The following is a 27975-nucleotide window of genomic DNA, read 5'->3' as shown; positions in this document are numbered from 1 at the left end:
TCCGTTCTGTGTCCTCTGGTTTGAAGTGAAAGTGTTCGACGGTGGGTCTACTGGAAAGACGTTCGGGCGGAAAGTCACCTGACCTCTAGCGTTAGGTGCCGAGAAATCGCGCGACCTGCCGTTGTTGTCATCCAAGTTGTTCCTCAAGGCTGACCGCGATGTCTGTGGAGCCTGCTGTCCCTGGAAAAATGACGTCGATGTTGGCCTTTGGGGCGGCGGGCGCGGTGGCGTTGTCTGGAAGCTACCGCTGCGGAAGTTTAGCCGCGGTTGAGCTTGTTGACTGTCCCGAGTGTCCGTTAGTGGTGCAGACTTCTGCGGCTGCCTCGAATCCGAATTAGTAAAGTACGTGACAAAGGAGTTCGTCACCGGCGTCTGAACCGGCCTAGGCGGTGGCGGCGGTGGGTTCGTCCTCGCTTGACCACTGGAGTCCCTGAAGTTGAAGCGCAGCGTTTGGCCTGCCGAAGAAGGCGCGTTAGGGGCGCCATTGTCAGCCAACTGAAGGTGCTTGTCCTTTGGTTTGCGAACGTCTGGAAAGTCCGTTCTGCGCTAGCAGTTCTCCGCGGCGGAGGGGGAGTCACTGAAGTAGGAGCACGTGATGCAGGAAGCGTCGGGAACTGCCGCAAGGCTTGACTCCTCACCGGAGGTGTCGTTCTCTGTTCGGCGCTGGTGAAACCGGATCTGCCGTCACCGTCTCTCTGTGCGGACGAGGAGTCCTGATCGTGAGCCGTCTCAAATTGAAAGTCGCCCCTGTTGGCGAGGCTGTTGTTGCCGAAGATCGCGGGCCCTGATGGGAACGACAAGTGGAAGCGGGTGGTTCCGAAAGTCGACGCGGTCGGCGGAGACGCGGTAGGTGCCGGCGCCGCAGGCGGCGGCGGTGGCGGAGGTGGAAGCGGCGGCAAAGCTGGTCTCCGGTTGTCCTGACCTCCGCCGAACGTCGACCGTTGCTGGTTGAAGCGGTCATCGCCGCCGTTAAACGGTGCGGGAACGTCGTCGCGCGACGACTCGCCGTCGTCATTTCCGGTCGTCCCGAAGGCGTTGTTGCTTCTGGAGCCTCCGCCGGCCGTAGCGCTGCCAGCACCAAACGTGAAGTACCTCGAGTTTTGGTTGCGGTCCGCGAGTTCCTCCTGTCTGGCTGCACTCAGCTGCGCGGAAGAAGACCTTCCGGCAGTCGATTCCTGCAAGGCCGCGCGACGGTTGGCGCCGATGACCGGCGCCGCCGAGACGTCGGCATCGCTTCCTCTCCGGTCCTGCTGGAAAGCGCCGCTTGCGTCGTCGTTTCTGGGCGGCGACGTGTGGTGCACGGTCGTCGTGCGGAACTCGATCTTGGGGCCGTTGAACGGCGGCAGGGGTGGAGGCGGATGCTTGTTGACGTCCAGCTCGCCGATGAGGTCGGACCTGTCGTTCTCGGCCTCCGTGCTGGCCTCGTTGCTCGTGGTCTCCGAGGCCAGGAGAGTGGTGCTGCTGAGCTTGTTCGCCTTGTCGCTTACGGCGGGGCCCGTGGCGACGCCAGTCTGACCACTTTCCTTGGGCGAAAGTGAGTGACCGTCGCTCCTTCTGACTCCCGCCGTCGACGGCTTGGCCTCGGAAGAAGGCACGTGGTACTCGGTCCGGCTGGCGTCGGCTGCTCCGTACATGCTGGAGAACCACGGCCGGTTCCCCATGTACACGATGACGCGCCTGCCCGGTCGTGGAGGCACCAAGGGCGACTGCGTCGCGTTCCCGTCGGTGGCAGCTGGACTAGTCGGGGCGCGATCTTCGGGAAGCGCGCCCGTCTTCGGCTGGGAGAGAGAGAGAGTAAAAAAAAGCATACGTTCAAGTACGTTATAAAAATGGCATTTAATACATTATTACGAATTATTAAGTACACAGTGCAAAATCAAGAAGGGGGACGACAGATGGAGTAGCACACTGTGGTGTAGAAGTTACATAAATAGGGATAAAGTGCCTCAGAAAGGCTGGCCAACGTTTCGATAAGTGGACCTAATTAGTAAATTCACGATTGTTATCCCCGTTCATGTAATTTAAGTAAATTGTAGTAGACTCACCACAAAGCAGCAAAGGCTCCTGTCGGTATCTTCATTTACTTTAAAATATATGTATATAAAGGCGCACCTCTGCTCACCCGTATATTTGCATGCACGGATAACTTTCATGAACGTGGATAACGGGCGTTAATTTTACTTCGTTTTTCCCCGTATCTCGCTTATATCAGTTTGTCAATCTATCTATGCAGAACAGCTAGATCTTTGCATCAATCGAACGTTCTTTCGATGTGTTTGGATGGCGTGATGACAGCGTGAGCAAAGTATGCTTTGTAAACAATTTACAGCTTTCCAAGTACAAGTGGAATATATAGAGAGAAAGAAATATAAAAAAAAGAAAGAAGTGGAGTCACATACTTCCCCTTCGGCAGCAGGACACTTGGTTAACACCAAGAACAGGAGCATGAGGCCTAAGGGGAGACAATAAAAAAAGCGAAAAAAAATTGCGTCAGGCAATCACGCAATCTAGTATAGCAATCATGCGTCAACTCTTCCCGACAATTCGTATAAAAGCGCTCTGCGCCTGGTTAAACCCCGTGCAGAAAAAGTATGCCTCTTGGTGGAAGCATGTATCTTCGCATGCAGTTCGAGGCAATCCAACTTAAAGAAAGAAAGAAAGTAAGAAAGAGAGCGAGAAAGAAAGAAAGAAAGAAAGAAAGAAAGAAGGAAGGAACGAACGAACGAACGAACGAACGAACGAACGAACGAACGAACGAACGAACGAACGAACGAACGAACGAAGCTTCTTCGGCTTTCCTATTTAAGCACATACGAAATACCGGTTTCCTTCGTTGCTTCATAATTGTTACGCTTTCTGCCCATTTTGGCCCCCGACATCACAAGTGTCGGTTATCATGGTTCCGCTTCGTCAAAGCTACTAGCCTCACCGTGCTGTCTCTCGCCTACATTTTCAATATGAAATAATGGCACAATGCAATTTTCGAATTAATACCGTCAGGCTTTGTGGTGCTCGGCTTAGATTTGCAACGACTGTCGCTTACATAATCTTTGTCTCGTTCTGTATTTCTGGTGAATGTTAAAGGAAAGAAACCGGCAACTTCTAAATCTACCCGCAAAAGCTAGCGTGTAATACGAATCTGACCGGAAGCAATCTATATAGGCGCGGCGAAAACGAAGGGGGAAAAAAATGATAGAAGGTAATTTGGCGAGCGTATAATATGCGACCAAAAATATTTTACCGCCTTAAGTCTTTGGCGCTTGAACATAACGCGAGAAGCAAAGTTGACGTGGCAATATCAGGAAAGAAAACAGGAAACTCCTGTTACATGCGGGATTCATGCCCGGAAAGACGAAGGCAAAACGGGAGCTTAAATCGTGCCTCCGTGAGTACCGCGTATATATATATATATATATATATATATATATATATATATATATATATATATATCGCGGTAACTGGAAGCGCCAGTATAATGGGCTTCGCGTTGCCTTCTCTCCAGCCCTTCTCTCTTTCCCACTTCCTTGTTATTTAGCAGGGTATATGTACTCATTTATTCCAGTCGGCATATCTTACCTCTAGCTAAATTATTTTCTTTAATCTTCTTTTCTTTTTTTGCTCCACCATGCAGTAGATCCCTCGGTTTTATTATTTATTTATTTATTTTAGCGAATAGCTTTCTTTCGCTCTTTCGCCAGTTTTCGGGGGTGGAGGTTGAACTTTCACCGCTGATGCAAATGTCGCGTGAAAGCTTATTCACCCGTACAAAAGTGGTATGGAACTATGCAGGCGCATACAATGACCAGTTGTGGAGTGCATTACTCACGCCAACCATTACAGTTCTTGAAGACGCAAGTGCTGTCCATCTATACTATCCGCCACAGATGCACTGGTTAACGGCTTTGTCTTCTATACGGAATTACACAATGAATATAGACTATCCTCACTGCAACAAATATACGCCGTCAAGCGCGGCATTCCTTTAATAAAGAAAATAGCTTTCTAGAAGTGATCGGCTATTCGCTTAAATTGACAATCATCGTCGATGGTTTCTGCACAATTATTTAAATTATTAAATGAAGACGAAACATGGTTAATAATATATGGCGTTTGACACCTAATGCAACACACATAAGATACGAGAGGTGTCATGCACAGTGGAGGGTTCCGCATAGATTATATGATCGCTTTGGGGTTTCATTAACGTGCGCTGAAAGTCGAGTAAACGATTATATTTGCATTCCATGTTATCGGAAATGTAGCCGCCGCTGCCTGAAATCGATCCCTTGACCTCGTACTCAGCTCGCGAAACATTACAGCCGCTGAGATATCACTTTCACCGGCAATGCATTCGTTGCCTGCGAATAAAATAAATTTTCATACGATGAAGTATATAGAAGAAGTATGCTTGGAGAGCATTCAATCGCACTTCCTTAATTTCTTATCTTCGTTTAATTTCTTGAGCTTTAAAATTCTCATGTGTTAACCTTATTTTGCGTGCACCGTTCGATTCCTGGACGGGTCCACTCCTCTTGGGTGTGCGCCATGGTTTGAGGTCATCATCGCCATCGTCATCAAGCGGATGAACAGTAAACGCAACTTAACAGCAATGAGATCGCACCTGAACTCTTTTGATTCTGGCTGGCCTGTCATGTTCCGTTTCCTCACTATACGCTGACACAGTTCACTATCTCACCATCGTGTCTCTCACAGCCTTCCTTCGCAATGTTAAACGGCGCCAAGTCCGTCAGCACGTTATACACATGGCGCTTGGCTTTTGCGTGTACACAGAACAAAGCGGGCACATTGTTGCATCCCGGAGCAACGACCGACATACCGCCGCGGATCCGTCGCGGTAGAATGACATCAGCGGGTGACATGACGGATCGCGTTCCGAAGGCTTCGTTCGGGGCTCGTCCCAAGCCGTTATAGGCCTTCGCCGACTTCATTAAGACAACCGGTCCCGAGCCTCGCGTGCGAAAACGTTCCGTGCCGACCGCCTCAGAGCTGCCTTTGGGCCGCACGCTGCATATATGTCGCGAGTGTATGCTATGTATGTGTTGGTGTGTCACGGATCACTCCGCAGATGCACGAGGAAATCAAAGAAAAGCAATGGTGTCCGTGCGTGATTCGAGGCAGTCGTCAGCCGTGTTGGCGGCTGCATGCGTTGACATCGCTGTGGACGCTGCATGCTGTGAACGTTGCCATCGCTGTAACGTGCACGTTTGCCTTCTCTTCAGCATATAGCTGATGAGAACGCATGCGCGCATGCCTTGGTGGTTGGTCTTGGCACAACTGATACTATACTGACACAACTATCGCGCGAATCATTAATCTTCAAGGGACATTAAGGATGACTATTAGGCTAGTCTGTAGTAGTAAATAAGGCTCCTGAAATAGCTAAAAAAAAGTTTAATATTTTGCTGGAGAGGAGGCTTGGTGAGCCAGGAGAAATGCGAAAACGGAAGACCGCGGTGGCGACGCCGCCTGGAGGTTCCCGCAACAGCTGGCCCTTGACGTCACGGATTTTGACCGCACCTACTCGCATCTGTAGTTTAGTTTGTTTTTATCTTGTAGACTAGATTTTTTTTACTTAGTATATATGTGCGTTTGTCACATGTGTGCGCGTATTTATCAACTGTGGATTGGGATAGCCGGCTCTTATGTAGCCTACCCTCCCGTCGGTGCGCAGTTACTAAAACAACGTTATGACGGGCTTCGCGCGCGCTAGCGCGATTAGTCTAACTTCAGCAAATAACCAACATCAGCGATCCTGAATTTAATTACTGCGGCCTTAATTTCTGCAAAGCAAACGCGTTACAGGAGGGAAACGTTCAATCGATACTTCGTGTCGAACGAATGTCAAGGAGGTCCGTGACAGCGGTTCGCGACGAGGACAGGCTGAAAGTCGTTGCAGCGAACGAGGTCGTCAACTCGCATCGCCCGGGAGAACAAGCCCAAAGCAACCCGTCTCCTCAATTCGTTAGCGCTCCCGCTGCCGCTTTTGGCTGCAAATGAGTCTGCGCGGCACAAAGGGGTGAGACAAGCAACTTATTTATATATGAACAGAGTATCTATTGTTTGGTTTTTGCACTCGTCCCGACGAAGACGTACTATTACACCGCGTGTCGAGCGGCGGCGCTCTGTGTCGGTGCGAGGGCGCTGGCGAGACATGGTCTAAGCCTCACGCGCTTCCTCTGTGGGGAACTGTCGAACCTGATCGTAACGGGGCCGCCCGCTTTCTCTCGTACGCTTTCGGCGGCTGGCACCTGTCACCGTTTCGGAGGGCCGGGTTGACAGGGACGTTGCTGCCACTGTTTCGCAGTATTCGGGGTGGACCGCGCGACGGTATTTTTCGTTGACAGCACCGCGAGGCGTGCCTTCCTGGTTGTTGCTTCGTATGAATATGCCGACGCATATCTAGTGTATATAGCGATCAAGAGCGCGCTGTGCAGAGTCGTGTTGCTGCCGCACACTGTAGCTGCTACAATATCCCAAAGCCTTGACGACCGCTCAGGTGCCAGCTTTGTCCCTGGACACCCGTATAGGGTTTCGTGAAGGTTCGTCTATGAATGCGAACTGCTCTCGCCACGATGCATTTGCAGCTGAGACAAGGAAATGCACTACGCGCTTCGTCCCGAGTTATGCGTAAATGCAGCTGAAGACACGAGAGCTCTTTTTTTTTTTTAATCAGGGTGTTTAGCAGGGTGCATATTCGCCTATACATGTTAGCTACTCCACAGAGAATGGGACGAAGGTAAAGAAAGGTCCGCGAAGAAAGTGAAGGTGAGAAGAATACAAAAAAGACACTCACAAAAAATCTGCAATTCCAATAATCTTATCAATCGAGAGAGTACCAGACTTTGATCTTAGATTGGGATGGTAAGCGTCCTAGTTGATGAAAGCAGGTGTGTGGTACAGAACTTGTCATCCTGACGGTTATTGGGGGACACGCTTTGCATTCTCTCCACTGATAAGCGAAGTTCGATGTATAGTTTCTACCCATTAATAGCTTTTTCTCAGTGGTTGCGAATGCCAAGAGGTGAGTAAAACAGGGAATTCTTTCTCGGCCAAATGCAGCACCTAATTTAAATATTTGCAGTCAACAGTACTTTTTTATCGTCTTTATATAGGACCGCGGGCGGTGGGAGAGACCTTCACGGAAAGAGAGAGAGAGAGAAGAGAGGAAAGGCTGGGAGGTTAACCAGATGCACGTCCGAAAGCCTATATACTGCAGCTATTGGGGTTTCTTTTGGGTTCTCCCTTTGAGGTAAATGTTTCATGGCACGCGTACGCATTGTATACATACATAATCACTTATTCCAAACGGTGTTCGCAAGCAGCAGATTGTTTTTCAAAGACGAGCTTCAGAGCTTCCTATTTGTCCTAACAGATAAGAAGAAATTAACAAAGCATACACGAAGTGCGGTGTGTAGGGAGTGCAGATTCATATAATGGCATCCACTTGGCCACAAACCCCGACCGAACACGTCACGTCAGCGTCAACAAAAGCGCGGAACCTTAATATAAACACCGTCTCTCTTCCTTCTCTTTCAGTACCCCTTTTCCCCTTCCCCAGTGCAGAGTAGCCCACCGGGCCCAGCCTGGTTAACCTCCCTGCCCTTCCCTTATGACTTCTCTCTCTCTCTCTCCGCCACTGTCATTACTGCGGATCAGATATAGGATGGGAGAGCGCCGCTCTTTTATTTGCTACGAAACGCACGGGCACGCACTGCGTCACCCACACTTCTATCTATACTGTCTCCTGTGCTCCCACGTCTCCTGTGGTCACCCAAGAATGCCTATTGGCAGGCGCGAATGTGAGGGGGGTCGGGTGAAAGCGATGTCCCTGCTCTGCAGATGGTGCGAAAGCGTCTCGCCGCCCGCGGGTTCTCCTTTGTTTCTACCATCACTAAAGGAGAAAGCGCTAGTGCCCGCGAGCGGGCGACGGACCTAAGTGGCACAACAGCGAGCTGCTGCTATACTTCCTCTGTTTGCGGCGATCCAGGAAGCGGACGCTTCTTCCTTCCTGTACAAGGTCGTCGTCGGCGCCTTCCTTCCGTCCCCCCCGTGGCGGCGGGGAGAATCGAGCAGCACGAGACAAAAACCGTCTCACTCACCTGTGACCCCCGCGGCATGATGGCCCATGGCGTCCGCCTTGGGAAAGCCGGCCGCCCGACGACACTCTCCTGCGTCACTCTTCCTCCTCTCGGTTCACCTCTGCGGCTTTGGGACGGTCCCCGGTGACGGTGGTGTCCGAGGAAGCTGTTGCTCCTTGCCTCCCCGCTTGACCGGATTGCGGCACCTGCGTGCGGGCCAGGAAGGACAGTGGCGTGCCGTTGTGTCATCGGGATGCGGGCGACGACATGTAACGACCTCTCTCACCGGCCTTTTTGGTCCGCGGCCGGCTTTAACGGAAGCGGGCGCAGGGACCACACGCGAGCGCGGTCGCGATTCTAGCGCACGGTCGTGAGCGCTGTGACGCGCCCGCGTTCTCGCACGGAGCAGCGTCTTTCATCGAGCGCTGGTTAGGTAACGTTCTTGTCTTTGCGTCACGCGTCGAGGGACACACTCTTCTGCAGTGCGATGCCGTATAGTGGGCAGTGATGGGAGATATTATACCGACCGCGCACGACTCTAGGTCTAGCTGTGCGGGCGATATGCAAGCCGTGATACACCAATCTATTATGGCTTGGCTTACGTTCTCTAAACAGCAATAATAAAAAAAAAAAGAACGTCGAACGGCCTGTGCTTAGTGAAGGAGCAAAGGCGCTTTGCGACGCGGACCAAAAAAAGGACCGCATAACATGTTGGAAACCAAAGTGCTCGGAAAAGTGAACGTAGGAAGGACAGTGTGGGACAAAATCTTACACTGAGCTATGTGTCCGTTCGCTACGAAGGAACATACCGAAGTTAACAAGTGACAGTCAACATCTATGTGTGATGAACAGAACTTGAGAAGAAAACGCTGTGTCATCTGCCACATCCTCTTAGGCAATAACTTGGTACAACAGGAACATATATGTTCATTGATTATACGGACCTAATACGTATTCCTGCAGTATACGGCTACCGTGGGCGTATATGGGCGCGGGCATGTGGTCTTTTCGACAAGACGATGCACGATTACCTTGTGAGTCATGACGCATCCATTTCATCAAAGTTTAGTCTATAGGGGCGGGCCGCGTCAGTTCGGCTCGATACGCGCGAGGACCTGAGCCGTGGGAAGATTAATCTCTCGCACGAACTCGCCGGCCGCCCCTCGACACAGAAACCCGGAAACGTCCGAGCACGCTCGGGAGACGTGTAATGCGCGGTAACTGGAGCGATATGGCCCGCTGAGAAGGCTAGCGACCATCCGAAGCCATGTCACTAACACTCCCGCGTAGGAGTCCGTTACACACACTCACTGAAAGAGCCGTCAACGACTAGCACGAGTTATACGTGCCACTGAAGCACGTTTTGATCTATTTGAACTTGTTTTGTTTGTCTGTCATTCATACAAAACAAGAAAAAAAATGAAAAAAGAATGAAGGCGAGTCTAGCCCAAGGAGCCTCGCCGTCTTCGCGTCGTCTGGCGAAAACGATGTCGTTGCGACATGACGAAGAAGGCGTGCCCTGTGATGTTGTAGACAGCGTCGTATACACACACGAGGGTTTCCGAGGGCTCTCGCCTATATAGTGGTTTGCCTTTGCATTATGGCGGGGGCTCGTCGCCACATAGGCGGCGGCGCCAGAGCTGTGCGTGATGCACGTGGGCGTGCTATACGGCGCGAACTCGGATCCACGGCGCTTAAGTTTTCGGGGTCAAACGAGAACGGAACCGGGCGCTGCGGACGAGAGCGCCAGGTGCCTCTGCCGCCCTCCGCCGCCGCTTTCTCGAGACTCGACGGCGAGCCGCTTTTTGACGGAGCGTGACGACAGTGCATTGCAGCTGACGCGCGACTCGGTCTGACATTTTCGTCTTTGATGTTTATATTATTATTATTATTTTGTTGCTCTTGTTTTACATCTATCTCTCTCGCTCTTGGTGCGCCTACTCTGTGCGCGTGTCCGCATTGTTGCGATCGTACAGGCGCGCATGACACGCTCCGCTTTTCCACGACAAGAGGAAGCAAAGACCGACGGGCCTGGGAAGGTGTCATGTAGATTTCGAAAGCTCGCGATGTCTCTGGCACATGCGGTCATTTTGACAGCGCCGCGCAGATTGTATAGTTGCATTCTTACCATTTCCTGGTGCCTGCGTACATCGTACACTTATGACTAATTCAGTCAATTTCCGTGGAAAAGCCTTGTCCAGCTCAGAGACGCTACTTTTCCACACAACAGTTTGGGTCGAGAACGGGACCGGTGTCATTTTTTATGGAGTCGAAACGAAAACTTGGCAAAAAGTTATTGCTGTAATGAACACAGCTAATGCTCGGAACCAGATAGTTAAAAAAAAAAAAAAACGGGAAATGAACCCACATTTGATGGTTTGCCCTCATTCGTTCAAGGTCCGCGATCCAAGTGCAACAGATTAGTTACATCCTCCATTGCGCTGGCTTTTTCACATTGCACAACTTCCTCAAACATGGCGGTGAAGCCCGTTTTCGGTGCGGGCGAAAAACATTGGGACCTTCGCTACATTTTAATAGAATTCTTTTTTTTTTTTTTTTGCGTCTGGCAAATGCATCTACGGTCTACCAGTGGCCCCTTAAACATATACATTGCACAAACGCTTCAATTACGCGCCTCATTATCACGCGATCGCTTCAAAGAATCGCTGTGCCGCCATGTTTGATCAAGCGCAGCTGTACAGTGAAGCCACTTTAAGAATTTGTTGATGGCCCAATATTACATAACATAGCTCGTCTTATTTGTATCGCTGTTGGTTCTGCTGCTGAGCGTGATGCCGCGGGTTCGATTCCCGGGCAGTGCGGCCGCATTACTATGGAGGCGGAATGCGAGAGCGCTCGTGTAGCCTTATTCGGGTCCCTGTAAAGAGCCCCAGGTGGACCAAAATAATCCGTAACCCCCCCCACTATGGCGTCTCTCATCAACAGTGAGTTGCTTTTTGATGTCAAACCCCATAATTTGAAAAAAGCGGGACTCGCTTTGCTTGATGCGTTGTTAGTTCGTTCTGCCACCACAGGTGTCGTTATTTGTATAACTACACCCGTATATACATATGTGCATTACACTCGTGAGCAGCAGTATGCGGACCACGGGTTCCCCAAATTAATTGTTCTGCTGCCTCTGCATGCAACATGTCGCACGGTAGAGCGTGCCTCAGCATGAATGTGAGGACAACGTTGTATACTTGGTTGTTCTAGGTTACGTGCCTGCGAGGCAGGCAACCTAATAATGATGAAAAAAATTCGCGCTTCTTTTTTTCTTCTTCTTCGGCAGCTGTGCCCCGTATGCTATTGCTTACGGGTGCGCATGCACTGTAGCTCACGCGAAGCGCTCTATAGCTGTGCGTTGCGAAGCAGCGCAAGCGACCGTTACTGCAGTGTAAGCCATGGATGCACGCGACATTTAGCATCATGCATATTATACGCGCTGCGCTTCCCTCCCTCCCACCGTTACCGCGCTTTAGACCCGGAGTGACGATGACAGTACGGGGCCAACCCTCGGCTCCATTTTCCAGCGAGCCCTTCGCGGCCGCTAAAATTCTGCGCCAGCCCCCACGGCGCTATAGCCGACGTTTCGGCAGCCGAAGTGTTCTCCGCTTCACCGCGGGCGTCCCGAGTGCGCGCGCGCGCGCGTCGCTCCGGCTTCTCCAGCGAAGCCTCTCGGAAGGTGCGCGTAAAGGTCGCCGAGCCGCGTCGGTGCCGTCCTTGTTGCATATGGATGCGTCGCGTGTGGGCATTTGGTTGCATGCATACACGCGTAAGCGTCGCCTTCTGTGCGTAGTTTTCTTCGTTTCTTGCGTCCGGCTGGAAACGCGTAGGATACTCGTGCTATCTGAAGCGCCAACGTTTCTCTCTCTCTTGCTTCTAGCACTGCGCGTCGTAAGGTCAGGAAGAAACACAAATATGACCCCCACGTAGGTTTCTTTCGAGCGCATTCGGGTTACGTTTTCTTCTTCCTTTTTTCACTGAAACTGCAGGGGTATGCGATAGCAGCGCGCTCTGTTGAAACTTGGCTCACGCGGCGCTTCAAGGATAGTTGCTGAGCAAAACAACAGGGGCCCCCTTGCGTGAGGCTCCATTTTAACCGCCGGTAAATTTGCCCACGTTTAAAATTTGCCAATGCTCGCGGACTCATCTTCGTCACATCTTCATCACACCGGCGTATTGCTCTAGATAAGATATTACTACGCGGATGCAATGCAGTGTTCAAATCTAGATGATGCAAAGCTTGTTTTAGTCAGCGAGGTAGCAGCTGTAGTACAGATGACACGCACACAGTATCGTCGCCTGTCGCGGTTAACTCCATGTGGAACGAGGACGAAAACGATGTACACAGAAGTACGACACATAACTAACTTATAACTAACTAACAAACTAATTAACTAACTTACTAACTAACATAAGTAAAGGCTTCTAGTGCACATAGCCGTTCTAGTAGACTGGCCAGGAATGGGCGCATGCGCAGTGTGACCCAGTGGGACATACCCATGCAGTGGCCCAAGAGTGAGGAAGCACAACGTACGAGAAAAACAAATCGAGAAACGGTTACCTATTACGCGTATTCCATGAAAACGTGTTTTTGTGCTTTAGAGATGACACGGCATCAAATGTACAGGTTCTATTTGCGATTTTTTTTTATTACGCAGAGAAGTTCGCTTACTGGCACGTCGGTCGAAATTCCGTGGTCTATACATGTATAAGCCCTGGGACAAAGTCAGTCCGCGAAAGTGTTCTAGGGGATATGAACTTGATAATTGTGACTAGCCTGAAGACTTCGAGCGTTGGCTTGTGGAAAATACATTTGTTAAGTATATTTTACAGTATCTGCATGAAACGAGCCTCCATGCTTATATGCAATTTCATTCCGACATCATGCAGCCTGGCAATCCAGGCGAATAAAAAAAAAAAAGAAAAGAAAATGAAAGGCGGAGTACCCGTCTGCACATACCCTGTTCTAAAGAAAGGGGCGGCCCAAGTTTAATAGATTTAAGAAAAAGCAAGGAAGCCGTTGAATGTCATTTGCTAGTTCATTAAGATAGACGCGTGTACAATATATATATACCTATAATCCGACATTATATGTATGGGTTTTATGGGGGTGAGTTATTGTTTGATTACAGGGAACACGAGTGCGCACACTGGTACTAATTTGTCGATAAACATTTTCTTTATTGTTTATTAACTTCGACAATATGGATCAACGTTCAGAGCAATATAAGTTTTCTATTCGGCGAGAAACGTAACGTCCTTTTCGATATGTACCCTGAATCCCGGGATATTAGGCAAACGAATATTCGCTTTAATAATTGCTTTCCGGTAGTGTTACATGCCGTGTTATAGCGGAGTCTCAGTCATCGCCTACACTCTGAAAATACAGTAATCTGCAGTAAAAGATATACAAAAATGAATGACCTTAGCCTGCGCCTACTTAGTGCGACAGGCTTATCATGAACTTTAGAAATGTTATAGTGCAATGTGCAGTCTTATTCGAGTTTTTAGTGTCTCATAATCAGAACTGGTTCTGGCACGTAAAACCCCAGAATCAATCAATCAAATCGATTTTTTTTTTAGTTTTGTACGAGTTCGACCTTGTGAATGACTTTCAAACCACTAGCTTCGAGACAGTCTGCACATATCTTGATGGAGGGAGAGAAGTAAGTTCTCCTTGCAACTTTATTATTGTATGAGCTTCCCGAGGTAAACTCTCTTGCTACTGTTAATGACTTTGGCCCAGCAATCCGTGGCAGAATTCAAGAGTAATTGCTGACAATTTGTTTCTTCATTTTTTTCGGCACTCCCAGATGGTAATAACGTTTACACTTAGTTAAGGAGGCGTTGAAATATCGTCAGGAAATCCCGGGTATTGTTTTGTTCTTTTTTTGTGTGTCCCCACGTAAAGAAATGGTGGTACTAAAGAAAGTGCAAAACTGACGCATGAGAACACGGATCCCACTCTACTGGCCTTGGGGAAAAGTGAGCTCATTTGAAAACGCGCGACGTACTACGCAAACAAAACTTTGGGTGAGATGGTGTAGCATAATCTTAAGTAACAGAGCGCAAACAAGGATACCGACAGGATTCCTTTGTCTCATACACTTCTTTCATTCTTGTCTGCGTCATCGATAACGCTGTATTATGCAAAAGCGAGCGGGGAAAGAAAGGAAACTCTCATTTACAAGAAATTAGTTAGTAGATGGCTACTGCAAGTGAAACCAATATGAGGTCAGCGTAGGAGGACGTCGAAGGCCGAAATTTTCTCGTCCGCAGGCGTGGGCAAATACACTCGGCGCTTAAAGTTAGTGGGACGTGCCACCGCAGTGCCATCTCTGGCCGTAAGCGCGAAAGAATGAGGCAGGAGCGTTTTGCCTGCCCGAATAGCACTCATGCATATGCAAATGGCTTGTGGCCTTTAGGAGACGGTCCAATGCCCAGCGACGAAAGTCAATGAGCGTTCGCTCGCTGCAATGCTGAGGGCAAGGATCTTCGGCAACGGGGGACGGAGCGCGATTTTGAGGTCGGCGCGCGCGCCCGGCGCGGTTATAAATGGAAGCCTTTGTCTGGCGCGAACTTCGGGTTTTGGTATACCGAAAGTGAGGTAGGTGCGACGGGGGTCGTATATATAGCGAGAGTGCCGCGAGCCCCTTTGTGTTGGTGTCTCTGTTGCCCAGACATGTCCGTGGAGGAACTTTCTGCTCGAGTTGGAAGGAAAAAAAAATTAATAGTTCTGCGGTGGTGACCAGCCCCGCGTTCTCCTTTGCGCAGCTGCAGCCCCTGCAGCACACTTCACTGCGATGCAGCAACGCGGTCGTCGTATTTAATGAAGGGGTTGTGGTGTGCATCGGACGTGGGCGTGGCGCGACGGGACCCAAAGGAAGAGGATATAACCGCTCGCGGGCGTTTCGACGCGGGCGGAACGAGGAAGACGAGACCGACGCAGACATTCGGCTAGTCTTCTTAGAAACGTAAGACACTTCGAGTCACTAAGTGGCTCCTACGAGAACGAGATGTGCTCGCAACAGGCTGATATTAGTGTATAGGATTAGGGCTGCGATGATCGACGACCGTGCCGCTTGGCGAAAGGCTTCCACGTGGATATCACGCCACAGCCAAATGTATATGCTCGCTGACGTCACTTTGGAGTCACAGCGTCTGACAGCAACATCTGCATTGCACAGTAATCTGAGTAATTAAGTAATCTGAGTAAAACCAAAAGCGCACCCGAAGGAACAGTCTTATCAATGACGTTACCGCGCTATCAGCATGTCTTGTGTGTTATAGTACACAGGTTCAAGAGAATAAGCTTCCTTGGATTCCTATAGCTTCCACATGCAAAACGTTCCGAACTTCAAAGCACAGAAAGTGTACATGCGCGTACTAAAGCGCTGCGCATGCGCGTACCCACATGCCAAACGTGCCGTATGTGGGCGATACAAGATCCATGCGCATCTACTCCCAACTTGTCGTCAATGGGATCGCTCGAGGCAGCTTTATTTGGATAAAGCCTGCCTCGCATCTAACAATGCGGGTATGCGCTGTCGCCCTGTTACGGCGTATAGTACCGATACCACCAGCGCTCCGGCATAGTGAGCCACCTGTATAGACTCCATTTAATTCGGCCAAACTTTACATTTACTTTCCGACGTAGCTTTAAAATGTGCAGTTCTTGCTGGGAAGCACCCGAGTGTATTTTTTCTTCACTCTTCGATGCGCATTTAGGGGATACAATAAATGCCGTTAGCGAACGAACGACAAACATAAATATAACATCACCTAACTTGGAACAGACCTAACGTCATACGCTTAAAGCCAGCTCGATAGTTGCATTATTACTGCTTTGTTAATTTTTTGTTACAGCATGTTATTTTTTCTTGTTTCTCTTTTCAAATTTAAATTTTTGAGCACCTCTTTCTAATTCAGGACATGTAACCGGCAATGTTTTTCTTTGTGTTTTACTTATTTCCTTTCTTTTTCTTTCGGAGCAAGTTAAACCACGTGAGGCTTCACGCACATCCATCTAATTCACAGCTTTTTCGTCTAATGTTGCATTCTCTGGAAAGGGGGGGGGGGGGGGGGGGTAGCAGACACGCACTTAGAGATGACGCTCTCACATGCACTGCTTCAAAAGGCAAGACTGGAGAGCGCGCTTTGTTCGTGGCATCGCATTAACGTCGTCGATTCCGGGAAAAGACGTTCACACGTGTTCGCGAAATGAGGAAACTGTTCGCCCGGAGCGTCTTGATAGCGCCCGGAGCGTCTTGATAGCTCCCCTGTCAAAGTAAAGTTCTGGAATGTATAGTTCTTCACGTCCGCAAGCTTTCCAGAGCAAACACGGCGTGACGGCGTATGCACGTGTTGCCTTTACACTTTAAGCTGTGCGCTATTTAGTTTTGCGCTGGTACCATGCAAATACTGATAATCGTCTTGAATAGGCTATTTTGAGCCGAGGCCGTGGCCCTTGACCGAGGCCATTTCAAGGGCTTTCCGGTCGCGGCAAACTGAGACACAGTATGACGGAATTGAACCAAAACCTGCCACTTATAAAGGTAGTACGAAAACTTCCGTGTATAGTTAAAATGAAAGCCACAGTTCTCTCTTTTTTTCCTCTTTTTTCTCCTTTTTTTTTTCAGACAGTCCTGCTTTAAAACAAAGGTTGTTTTTCGTGCGTCGAACAGTTTGTACTCACATTTCAGCTCAAACCACTGCTGTTCTGCAGTGCGCGAAAGAAATTTTGATGTCGGATTCAATTCGATCGGTACGACTTCTCCGCTTCTTTCTTTCTTTCTTTCTTTCTTTCTTTCTTTCTTTCTTTCTTTCTTTCTTTCTTTCTTTCTTTCTTTCTTTCTTCTTTCTTTCTTTCTTATTTGAGACAATGTCGTACAAATTGGCTCAGGAGGCACAATAAAAGGCCCGGCTCTGCCAAGCTTCGGTAAATTTTAATGGAATCAGTCGTTCAGCAATTTATCGTTGTGGTCAGTGGTAATTATTTGGCAAATATTTTCCATAACTCTGGCATAAATCGATCATTCATCCATGATTCAGTCAGCAGAACTACAAGTTATACCCAGCGTGGCTCAGAATCATCAATGGCGGCGTTTCCCAGCCGAGTCTCATTTTTTAACACGATACAAATTTCGTTTCATGTAACGCGAGTCTCTTCTCCAAACGGCCTGAATTTTGTGGTCTCATGAAGAAGAGAGGCCGAGGCGTGTATGCCATCACGGCGACTGCGCCTATCGGATTGGGTAGAAGCCCTCGACCCACTAAACGCTGGATTGATGCGGGAGCAGTTCCAGTTTTGGAGTTTAAAGCTCCATACACGTTCCCGCAGACCTTAACGTTACACCGCAGTCACACTATATGGTCAGGCACGTTGGTTGACTGTATAAACTTGCATTGGCGACTGGATTAAGTTACGCAAGAGGATTAGCAAGAGGAACACCGAGGAAACACAGGTAACTACATTCTACAACTTGAAACAAGATGGAGAACCTGTATGTCAAAACTTTGTGAAAAGCAAGCGCATGCACGCCGGCGCCAGCGTTCCTATACACCGGTTTTTCCAATCCCTCTGTCAGACACGAGACTTAAGTTTAGGAAAAGTGAAAGTAGTTTTTCTTTGTCTTGTTTCAACGCTCCTTTGAGGCGTAAAACTTTCGATGTAATCAGCAAATGCATGAGCGAAAATGACTGAGTGTGGCTCTTGTACGCAAGACGGCTAACAGAACTTGTTCTTGAGCTAGTTCGGCTCACACTTTTAAAGCAATAACCGTAGCGTCAACCAGACGGACACAAGAAAGGTGACAGGAAGAATAACCTTTGAGGATGAGCTTTTACAAAGTATAGTGCGTGAGAGTTTTATATGCGCGAATTACATTCAGGAGGGCTTAGATCAAAGGTCTTTTGAGCGTTGCGGCTATGTCGTGGCGCTAGGTTATCGGCTACATTGCGTAGTTTAGAGAGAGAAAATTCGCGCAATAACGCGACCCTTTCCTCAGTACAGGGTAGCCAGCCGGTATTTACACTGGCTAACCTCGTTGTCTTTCTTTCCCTTTCTTTCTCTCTCTTAGAGAGAGAAAGTGAAAGAAGGGCATTGAGGTCATGCAACCACACGCACGTCCGGTTTGCTACCCTACGCAGGGAAAGGTGAGTAGGGAATGAAAAGAGAGAAATAAAAAATTTGCGTAACTGGCACTAGTGGCGCAAGGCTAAAGAAACAACGGAGCTGATCGGCACCTAGCACTACCATGCAAGTCATGCCCACCATTTTCCGGAATTTATTAATTATTGATCGATTATCGGTTACCTATTGATTAGCTATTGATTGGTTATCGCAAGGTATTGGCCACGTATTTGGGCTAGGATTAAACACCTTCGCTAGTTCACAGGGATATGTGCCATTGCGCTTGGACCCTTTCCGCACTACCGCCAGGATCGGCCCACATTTTCTGTTTGTGGCACACGGACTGACGGTCGGCTTGAACAGCTCCGCTGTTAAAAGAGAGGGAATGCAGAGGGTGTTGCTTCGTTTGGAGGCGCACATCGAAACTACGCGCAGTTTGAAATGGTAACATAGTCATTACTATGTATTAAATTGATTCGATGTGAACTATCGATCCAACCGTATATAGGTAAGTTAAACTCGGCTTCCACTTCGGGGCAAGGCACTCAGCTCCCATCGTCCTCGCCTATGCTACCCAACAATAGCCACGCATCAGTGAAGATCAGAAAGAAGAAGAAGCCGCGAGGGAAACATTAAAGGACACCGTACGGAGCACGTCCTGACCGCTGGATGTCCTTCGAGTTCGCGGCCGTAGACAATATGTGTGTACGTCTGGCGGCTGCGGTCGCAGCAGGTGCCTTGTATAGCAGCACATTATGCGCTACACCAGTCCGGCATATTCGTGCGTGCATGTGGTCTGGTCGACCCTCGAGCGAGGGAGGGCGTCAAGGATGTGCTCCGGCCGCGCGGCATCTCTGAGGTCGCCGTCGCCCCGCGGCCGGCTCGTGACGCCTCCGCGGACATGACCTCCCCGAACGCCGTGCCATATCCACGTGGAAGCATCGCCTCTTCTCGTCTTGGGATTGAGCACACGCTTGAGCGTCGTGGCTATAGCAGCTTCTGTTGCTGCTGCTGCACTCGTTTGGACAGCGATGTGGGACAAGGTCCGGCGCCGGCGGCGCTCCCGGACCCGTCTTCTCATCTCCGAGCAGCGCTTTCCCGCGCGATCCTTCCTGGCGCGCCGCGCTCTAATGGACGCCCGCGCCATTGTCCAGTCATTTGTTAACTAGCGACCCTTTCATTGGAAACCGGCAGCCAGCTCTCTCACGCACGTGATGAGCGTGCTTGCTTCATTAAGTGTGTATATAACGACTTTGCCGAGTGTCCGTCTGTGCGCCAGCGGTACTTAATTTGAAGCCGAAGAGCCCAACTCAGTGAGTACGAATGAAGATCTCCGGACGAGGCGCGAGTGGAGTGAGAGACTAGCTTTTTTCTTTTTTCTTTCCTGCGAGGTTAACACAGACTGCTTCGTTTGGAACAGAAAGAGGTGAGGACTACGCGTGCGTTGTAAGTTCCATGAACGAAGCTACATGCAGGTTTCTTACGTTTCCTGCTTGCGTTTCCTACGGTCCCTTTTCTCAAAGTTTTCGATTGCTCTGAGATGTGCCTGAACCCTGGCCATGACAAGGTGAAGGTGTGTTTTGCATGCCGCCAGCTGCGCGAGAGGCAACGTGCAGTTTTTGTCGCACAATCGACCATACCTGGCCATAACTGAGCAGAGCTGACACTATAGAAACCACAAATGGCCATTAGGAACCGCAACTGACCACAATACGTTCATTTTAACCCTGTGAAGTTGAGTTTCCTGTAAAGCACCACAGCCAGTCCTCGTTAGGCATCTACGGATGTGCCGCTTCTGTGCTGTTCTTGTTACGTATAGTTTGCCGCCCGTCACGTTGAACGCAGAAAAGCAAAACCAACTCAGCATTTGCACGCATAAATTACTCTAGCAACGTGTCGACCGCCACGCTTATGTCCGTTTCGCCATAGAGGAAAAGCCAGCTTCACAGTTCGCAAAAGCGTTCTCTCGCTGAAGAAACGTGCCGAGAATCCCTAAAGTTATTTTGCTCACTATGGTGCATGCAGTTTCAATGACCCGTCACAAGCACATAAGCACATCGCACAAAGACATTCTCGCTGAGGCGTTTCTTCAGTGAAATCCCTGCTCACGATAAAAGCTATTTCTATCATCGAGTGCGGCGTCGCAGCGAAACGCTATGAGAATACAAACACCTTTTCCCGTTCGTTACTGTACACGCTGCTTCTCTCTCCGCGTAATTATGCCACTGGCTACTGCATCTACTGCAGTTGAAGCCATACCGTGCGAAGGAAAAGAAGCGCCAGAAACAACGCCATAGTTTAATTTCAATCTTGCGCAAGTCGGTAATTTCGCTACCTAAATCACGTACATAGCAGACACGACTTGCACTTCATGCGGGACAAATCGCCTGCCGTTTAAACGCAACCAACGTGCCGATGAAAGATCTCTCGGAGTTAGCGTCCAGCAAAAGCAGCTATAGGCTTATGTAACGGTAAGCGTGGCCCTCTCCCTCCCTCCCTCTCCCTCGCCTTCTCCCACCGGAGAAGGCGACATGAACGTGATAAAAGATGCGCAAGTTCTTTCTCCTTGACCGCGCCGCTTGCAATTCACGCGAGGAGTCGATCCGTGTCGTTGGGCCCCGCCGTTACGCTAAGCGCACACGCCACTTAGCAAACAGCACCGAGCCACGAAGAGTTAGCGCTGGCCGTATGACGGAAGACAAACAAGCTTGCTTTCACTTTCCCCAGCCATTAACCTCGCCGGGCAAATTGTACACACGTGGCTATATAAGAGCGCGCTGTGTAGCCGTTCCGAAACGTATACACGTGGTCACTCCGGGTCAGGCGAATACGCCTGCTCAGCGCGGTTGCCGTAAATTCCGGCGTCCGTGAGAGTCCTTCGCGATGTGGAAGAAATTATGCACGACCGCACTCCCCTCATCTACGCAAACCTTGCTCGAAACCTGCATCTGTGATTCTGGCACCGAAAACGATGTCGGTAGGCATGCAGCGTTCGGAGGCTTTGAATGATCGTCGAGTTGCTATATTGCTTGTCTGACTGGCTTAGTCTCCGTACTAATGCTTCGTCTATTCCATCGGGTGTTGCGATATGAGTATAGTTCCCTTCTGTTATGGATTGCTTGTTTCGGAAAAGTCGAGGCTTTATACGCACACGCGTCATCAGAAGTATCCGGACCAGGGGCCGAATTAACGAAGCTTTCTGTTAGTAATTGCTCCGGCCGCCTTCGCTAATTAGCGACATGTCCGACATCGTGATTGAATGACATCTGCTGTTGCGAACAGTTTTATTGCAAGGAATTTTTGTTATAAGAATATCTTGGCCATTCAGACTGACAAGCTGAAAGGCACTAATATACACGGCGGCGTTTGCGATGCCGAGTCCTAACTGCAGTCTTCAGTTTCAGGTTACGTACATGCAAAAACATCGAGCAAATTGTTTCTTTTTCTTTCTTTCTTCCTTTCTTTCTTTCTTTCTTTCTTTCTTTCTTTCTTTCTTTCTTTCTTTCTTTCTTTCTTTCTTTCGTTCAAACCCCTGGTTCGCATACTTTTGATCTCAGGGGAAGTCAGCTACGGCATTTTTTTTTTTCGTGAGTTTCACATCAAATGAAAAGTGAAAGGAGACAAAAGAAGGCACAGAGGCGGCGCAATGTGTTGGCCTGTCTATGACGTCGGACTCGTGAAACGCGATGGCCAAAACCCCAATTAATTCAGCTATGACAACACCGGCTGGTAGAATGAAGTAAACCTGCGCCATAATTCCTATAACACGATTCACTAACCTGCCTTGTGTCACTGCTGACGAAGTTCAAGAACGCAGCACGTTTAAACAGACCTCACTATAGTTTATATCAACAGCGACAAGGTTGTTCCTTCCTTTATGACGTTGAATGCAACGTTGTCAGAGCTGGGAGCGAAGTCTCCTTCACGGCTCGCCCCCTCTCGACTTAACGCATAGAATACCGACACGTAAAAGTCTCACATAGTTAAAGCTGTTTGACACCATTGTCCGAGTCTTCTAAGCGGGAAATAACGCCGTACGCCGAGTTCAGGATGTTGATCGGAGTTTTTGCAAAACCTCGAACTGAAGAGATGCAACACCATAACATATATTCCGGATTTAATGTAGACTATATAAAGTCCTTAAAATGTGTCGAAATCTTAGCATAAAGGCAGTTTCGGATTCCCCTTCAACATGTACATGCGATGACAACAGTCGGAAGTCAAACTCACAGCCTCGTAGTAGACGACAAGGCGCATACAGCTGCTGAGCCACCGCAATGGATGCTTGATTTATTGTACAACCACTCCACTGGACGTCAAGCTTGCACTGCTAATTCGGAGCGCGGACAACTGGGACACTAGCTAAGGCATGAGACAGGACATGCGCTGACACGTGTCCATGTCTCTTCTCATGCCTTGTAGCTTGTGTCCCAGTTATCCGCGCTCCGAATTAGCCATGCTTCCATACCAACTCACCCATTTTTCGCCTTTGATAAGCTTGCACTGTCTGAGCGGTTTTGTCAAATTATAGTTACAGTCATGCTTGGTACATCTTATGCCAAACCATGTCACCAGCGATTTAAGGCGAATAAGCCCAAGGCAAAGCCACCAACAAGGGAAAGCCACCAACACAGAGCAACTTTGGTTTCTGCAGCATTGTTCGAGCACCGCTGCAGAGTTCAAGTTTCAAGATAGGGAGCCGGCCATTATGCTCTGTTGCCGGTGGCCACCCCTGCCATAACACTGCGTGCTCGCTATCGAAAATCGCGCGCAGCGCGCGTCTATCTGATTTCGTGCGGGTCACGTTTTGCAGGTTAGACACGAAAGTCGTGTGTTGCACTACACCGGCGTGCGCGCCGTGTCGCATGCGACTTGCGCTCACATCGTGGAATCTTCAATCTTCGAGAACGAACAAAAAGTCCCTGGCTCGAAAAGCACTGCACGATGCGGATGGCTCACATTGTATATCGCATACGCGATAAGGGACACATCGCAGGCATGCGGAAAATCGTGAAGAAGCTTTGCGGGCGTTTGCGGAGCGCGAACAGAAAATATGAAAGAAATAATAATCAAAGATGGGGAGATATTTTAGCGACCCGAGATGGTTGTTACTCGAGATAAGTTACGCGCAGGTCGAGCGGTTACGCGCTGAGGGCGTGTCGGTCGTGAACGTCCACGAGGTTGCGAAAGTGCCCAAGCCCGGTACCGACCTTCAACTCCTGTGCCGATTCTGTTTAGCCATTTTGACCTCCCCCCCCCCCCCCCCCCTCTTTCTTCTTCTTCTTTTCTTTTTCTTCTTACACATCAGTCGGCAATAGCGTGAACGCATTGTTCGAGTATAAGGCCGAAAACGCGCATTTAAGAACTTCTACTTTATGCATTATCGCTGAACGACCTGAATGCAAGGGGCGTCGACTAGACAAAGCAGAAATAACGAAACGCGTCTTTCTATGGTTATATAGTATAACTGTGGTATGGTTACAAGTTTGTAAGCCCCCATCCGTAACATTGATATATGGATGATATCAAGCGAGAAATGTGTGTTCAATTTACTCCTTCAGTCGTAATTAGAACAAGGCCAGGATAATGGCAGTACAATTCAGCGTAATGTTTCTCTCTTCTTAAACAACTCCCCAAGCGCTAAAGAAATGTTATCAGTTTCATAATCTCGATCTCTGAGTCCCATAATACTAGAAAATAGAAATAGGGATAACTTGCCAACATAGATAAGAGAGTGGCGGATGTCTTCTCAAGCGCAATTGTGTCCCGACAATTCAAAATTCATAAGTGAGCCAAATAATAATAAATAGGTAAGCCAAATGCTGAGCATGTAGTAACAATGCCAGAGTGAGAACGGCTTTGTTCTTGGTGAGAAGTGTGGTGGCAAATTTTCTCGCGCAACTGTGTCCGGTTTTTGGTGCAACGTTTCCCCGGCAACGTTAACGGCCGCCAATGGCAACACCGATAGCTTTGGCATCACATCCGTAATTTACGAATGGCGAGAGCGTCACCCATCTTGTTCCTCTTTCTTCTACTATTTCCCTTACCCCAGCGCACAGTATATATGCCTGGCTGGAGGAATGTACCTCAAGACGAGCTCTCTGCCTTTCTTATGATTAAACCTCTCGCTTTCTCTCTCTCCTGCTTTACTTTACATTATCTTAGATTCTTTTTATCTTTATTACCTTATATTGCTTTATATTGATCTTTAGTGTCATTTTGACCTTTAAAAGTGGCGGGCCGTTATGTGTATGCGTTCTTTTTTCAATTATTATTTTTCTGTGCCGATACGCATAGTTCGCGCGAGCGTTTACATCTAAAAATGGCGCGCCATTCCGCGCTGCCTCTTTTCGGCGTGAACACTCACATGCGACCTCCTTGAATTGCCTAGCAAAACATCCGTGAACGTATGTGCATTCCCGCACGCACATATACTGTGGACCAGCAGCGACATGCACGTTCGCGCCCTGGAAGGTAATTCGCGAAGCCGATGCTCCTATTCTTTTCCCCCGGTTGTACCCCGGAGACCCTCGTAGTACCGGTTGTAGCGCTGCAAGACTGTTTTCACCGGATCGTTAAGGTCAAGCGAACTCGTTTTTGTTGGCGGCGCACTTTTCCTCTTTGCTCGACCGTCGAACCTGCGTCGTCCCTTTGTTCGTTTGTTTCTTTTCTTTATTTTATTTCTTTATTTGTTACTGTCTTCGTAAACTGACTGTAATCTCAGTGGCTTGCTCGTACAGTGCGCCTTCTTTTTAAGCGTAGAACTGCCCTTGGTAAAACGTTTCCTTCATTCATCAACGCAAATTTTGATTTCAGGGATAAAAAACCACGCAAAGCACCACTTGTATCACTCCTCCCATCTGCGCAGTGTATATGATTGTGGATTGGGCCGCTGGAAGTTTTTAAGCCTAACTCAGGATAGCGACACTCCGTTCGAGGGGGTGTGTGTACGGACTCCTTAATGATTCATTAAGCGGGCCAGATGCTTGAGGGAGTTGGGGCGCTTATTAACGAATCGTACTCCGGCTTCCGTTTGTGAAAATAACTAGCCGGTCAGTATATGGAGATTCACCAAGTAATTTCCGGCGAGACGTCTAGAGGCAAATGCTGCAAAGGCAGCGCGAACGCCAAGATCATATAGCCAACTATACTTGGCTCTTTGCGCGTAACCGGCAATTACTGGCAGTGAAACGAGGTGGCTGCACGTGCAGGTTTTTACGCATGAGAATATTACAAGCGCGCTATAGCATGGTATGAAACCTGTATGTTTCCTGTTTACTTCATATACTTCAGCCGTGACTCCAGTGAAGGTTGAGGAAAAGAAAATAATCGAGGGAAGAGCGGGCGGTAAAACCAGCCCTAATGCCGCTACACCACTTTGGCACCGTTAGTGATTCGCGAGCCTTAGTTCCGCGTTCAGTGGCTTCCTCGCGTATACTTTCGGCTGCTGATCAACGTGCTGATTGCGTAACAGTGACCCCGAGGGTTATCGCTCGCTGCGTGCACGGAGCGATCAATTGGTTCCACGCCATGCACGTGCGTCCGACCCGTGGGAAGCCTGCAGATCGCTCGCACCGCGTCGCGTCCCGCTATAGGCGATTGGAAGATGACCGTCGCGCATCGCATACCGTCACGCTTCGGAAACCAAGGCAAGGCCGCCCAGATGCTCGCGTTGGGTCCAGCAGGCAGCCCCCAATTCATTTCGCGTCAACGCGCTGGGCCCGGCGGCGGGACACGAGTAAGCTTGACTGCCTAACCGTGTTCACGAAATCCTTAGCTCACCTCTCCTCTTTTCTTTTTTTTTCTTTAGAATACGGTATAGTGTATTGGTGGTGAAGAATAGGGTGGTGTCGCTTTACCATAGTCGACAAAGAAGCTAAAGCAGTTGGGACGCTACAGTTGAGACGCTCATGATGACAGACCGATATGGTTGGCTTCCCAAGCGACACTTGGGTCACTGCAGCGTGCAGCGTTCGGACTACTGACAGGACGCACTGGAAGGGCAAGTCTGCTGTCTCCTAACGTCTTAAAGACCTTCGCGTCATCTTTGCTCTGTTTTGTATCTAAGTCATGCACACCAACTATAACTTCGAAGAAACCCCTGGTAACGTCTCGTATACAGGAGAAAAGCCCTATAGTGGTGGGGCTCCGGATTGCGGCCATCTAGGTTTATCAAATGCACGACAAAATTCCCAACGCATGACGGTCTTTGCAGCATTCAACACCTTCATCGAAATGCGGCCACCATGGCCTGGAAACGAATCCGCCAGTGTCGTCGCAGCAAGAGTTGCAGCAAAGGCTGGAACTGATGACTTGCATTTAGGGAAGAACCTGATGCCACGTACGTTTCAGGTGTTCCTCCAAGAAAGGTGAATGGTAAACGCGTGTACACGAGCTATAGTGTAACATCCACTCTTGAACCTTTATACTCAAATTTTTTAGTACATTGTGGCGAGAACCATTCCCTTTAGTTTTAGTCTTCACTTAGTTTCTACGCAAGTTTCACTGAAGCCCTCCACAAAAATTATTTTGCGCCTTTCTTGCTTGCACGCTGACCTAAGCATAGTCAAAACGGCTGTCCATGTGGTCTCAGTATCCTCGGATGACAAGGGCGGAGTCCAAAGCGTCCTTCTTTGCGCCGGACAGGGTTGGGAGCCGTATCTTTCTCAGCGATGAGTGAGCCGGTGACATTTAATCCTATGGAGCCGCGCTATATATAGCCAACGCGCACTCATATATCCTCCGAATGCCTGTGTCCACCATCGGTGTTTCCAGTCATCCCAGTCGCACAGCGTGCACGACACTCACCTGTGGTTTGAGTGCCGACGCGCCGCTACTCGTCCGCTAAGCCGGGATGGACGACGGCGACGCTGAAGATGACGAAGAGAAGAGGAGTTGGCCGCGGAGTGGTGGTGTGCGTTCGCTCGAGTCCGCCGACGCAACCGGCAGACTGGTTTCTTATAACGAGCAGGCCGGCGAAAGACGCGCTATGTAGGTCGGTGGGCCGGCCGTCACCCGCGCCGGGAGAACCTTCTTCCCGCGCCTTTCTTGCACGGCGCGCGCCGGAGGAACTGTCGAGCCCTTTCCCCTTCTTCATTTTGCGCGCGTATACTTTCCCTTGTGCTTTGTGGGCGCACGCCGTCGCCCCTGCCAAGAAGCGGCCGCCCGACGGTCATGCACATCCCCGCTCCACCCTACCGCAATACGCGTATACATACTGTATGGCCTGTGGCACGTGGTCCGGTGCGGTCACTCTCTGGGTCCAGACGCTGCAGGATGCCATCCGGTTGGCACCTTCAGTTTTCACGTGGGAACGTAATCAAACAGTTGCGTACTTTGGCTCGTTTTCCGGTATCCAGGTGGTGATAATCGTAGTACGATTAAAGGAGGACATACTGGTCTCTCGGGCATACGGGAAGTCACGTCAAGGTGATGTTTCCTAAACTTCGCCAGCCGAGTCGTGTGGAAAGAACGGCACAAGCCGATGCAAGACTTGTCACGCTTTTGTGAGTACGCATGCTGGTATTGCGATGAAAAGAGTACATGCTGGTCTTTCAGGCATACGGGAAGTCACGTCAAGGTGATGTTTCCTAAAGTTCGCCAGCCGAGTCACGTGTAAAGAACGGCAGAAGCCGATGCGAGACTTCTCACGCTTTTGTGTGTACGTTTGCTGGCCGCCGCTTGATGTTGTACTGCTGCTGTTTATCTTATTCGTTCACGTTCGTCGTCATCATCACC

At 49.4% G+C, this 27975-nt stretch overlaps 1 protein-coding gene across 1 annotated transcript; it reads right to left on the bottom strand.

The window, feature by feature from the left end:
- Positions 1-229: 229 nt before the first annotated feature.
- On the bottom strand, positions 230-27287 carry LOC119460795 (uncharacterized). The gene is made up of 4 exons (XM_037721884.2): positions 27046-27287; positions 8121-8305; positions 2400-2452; positions 230-1778 (listed from the first exon to the last, which is right to left on the bottom strand). The coding sequence occupies exons 2-4, from the start codon at positions 8146-8148 to the stop codon at positions 363-365; spliced, it is 1497 nt and encodes a 498-aa protein (XP_037577812.1). The 5' UTR covers positions 8149-8305; positions 27046-27287; the 3' UTR covers positions 230-362.
- Between the last annotated feature and the right edge of the window lie 688 nt (positions 27288-27975).

Source organism: Dermacentor silvarum, chromosome 8 (genome assembly GCF_013339745.2).
Source record: "Dermacentor silvarum isolate Dsil-2018 chromosome 8, BIME_Dsil_1.4, whole genome shotgun sequence".
In the NCBI taxonomy this organism is placed as follows: domain Eukaryota; kingdom Metazoa; phylum Arthropoda; class Arachnida; order Ixodida; family Ixodidae; genus Dermacentor; species Dermacentor silvarum.
The sequence above is the reverse complement of the archived record's forward strand: the minus strand, read 5'-3'. Positions and strand labels throughout refer to the sequence as shown.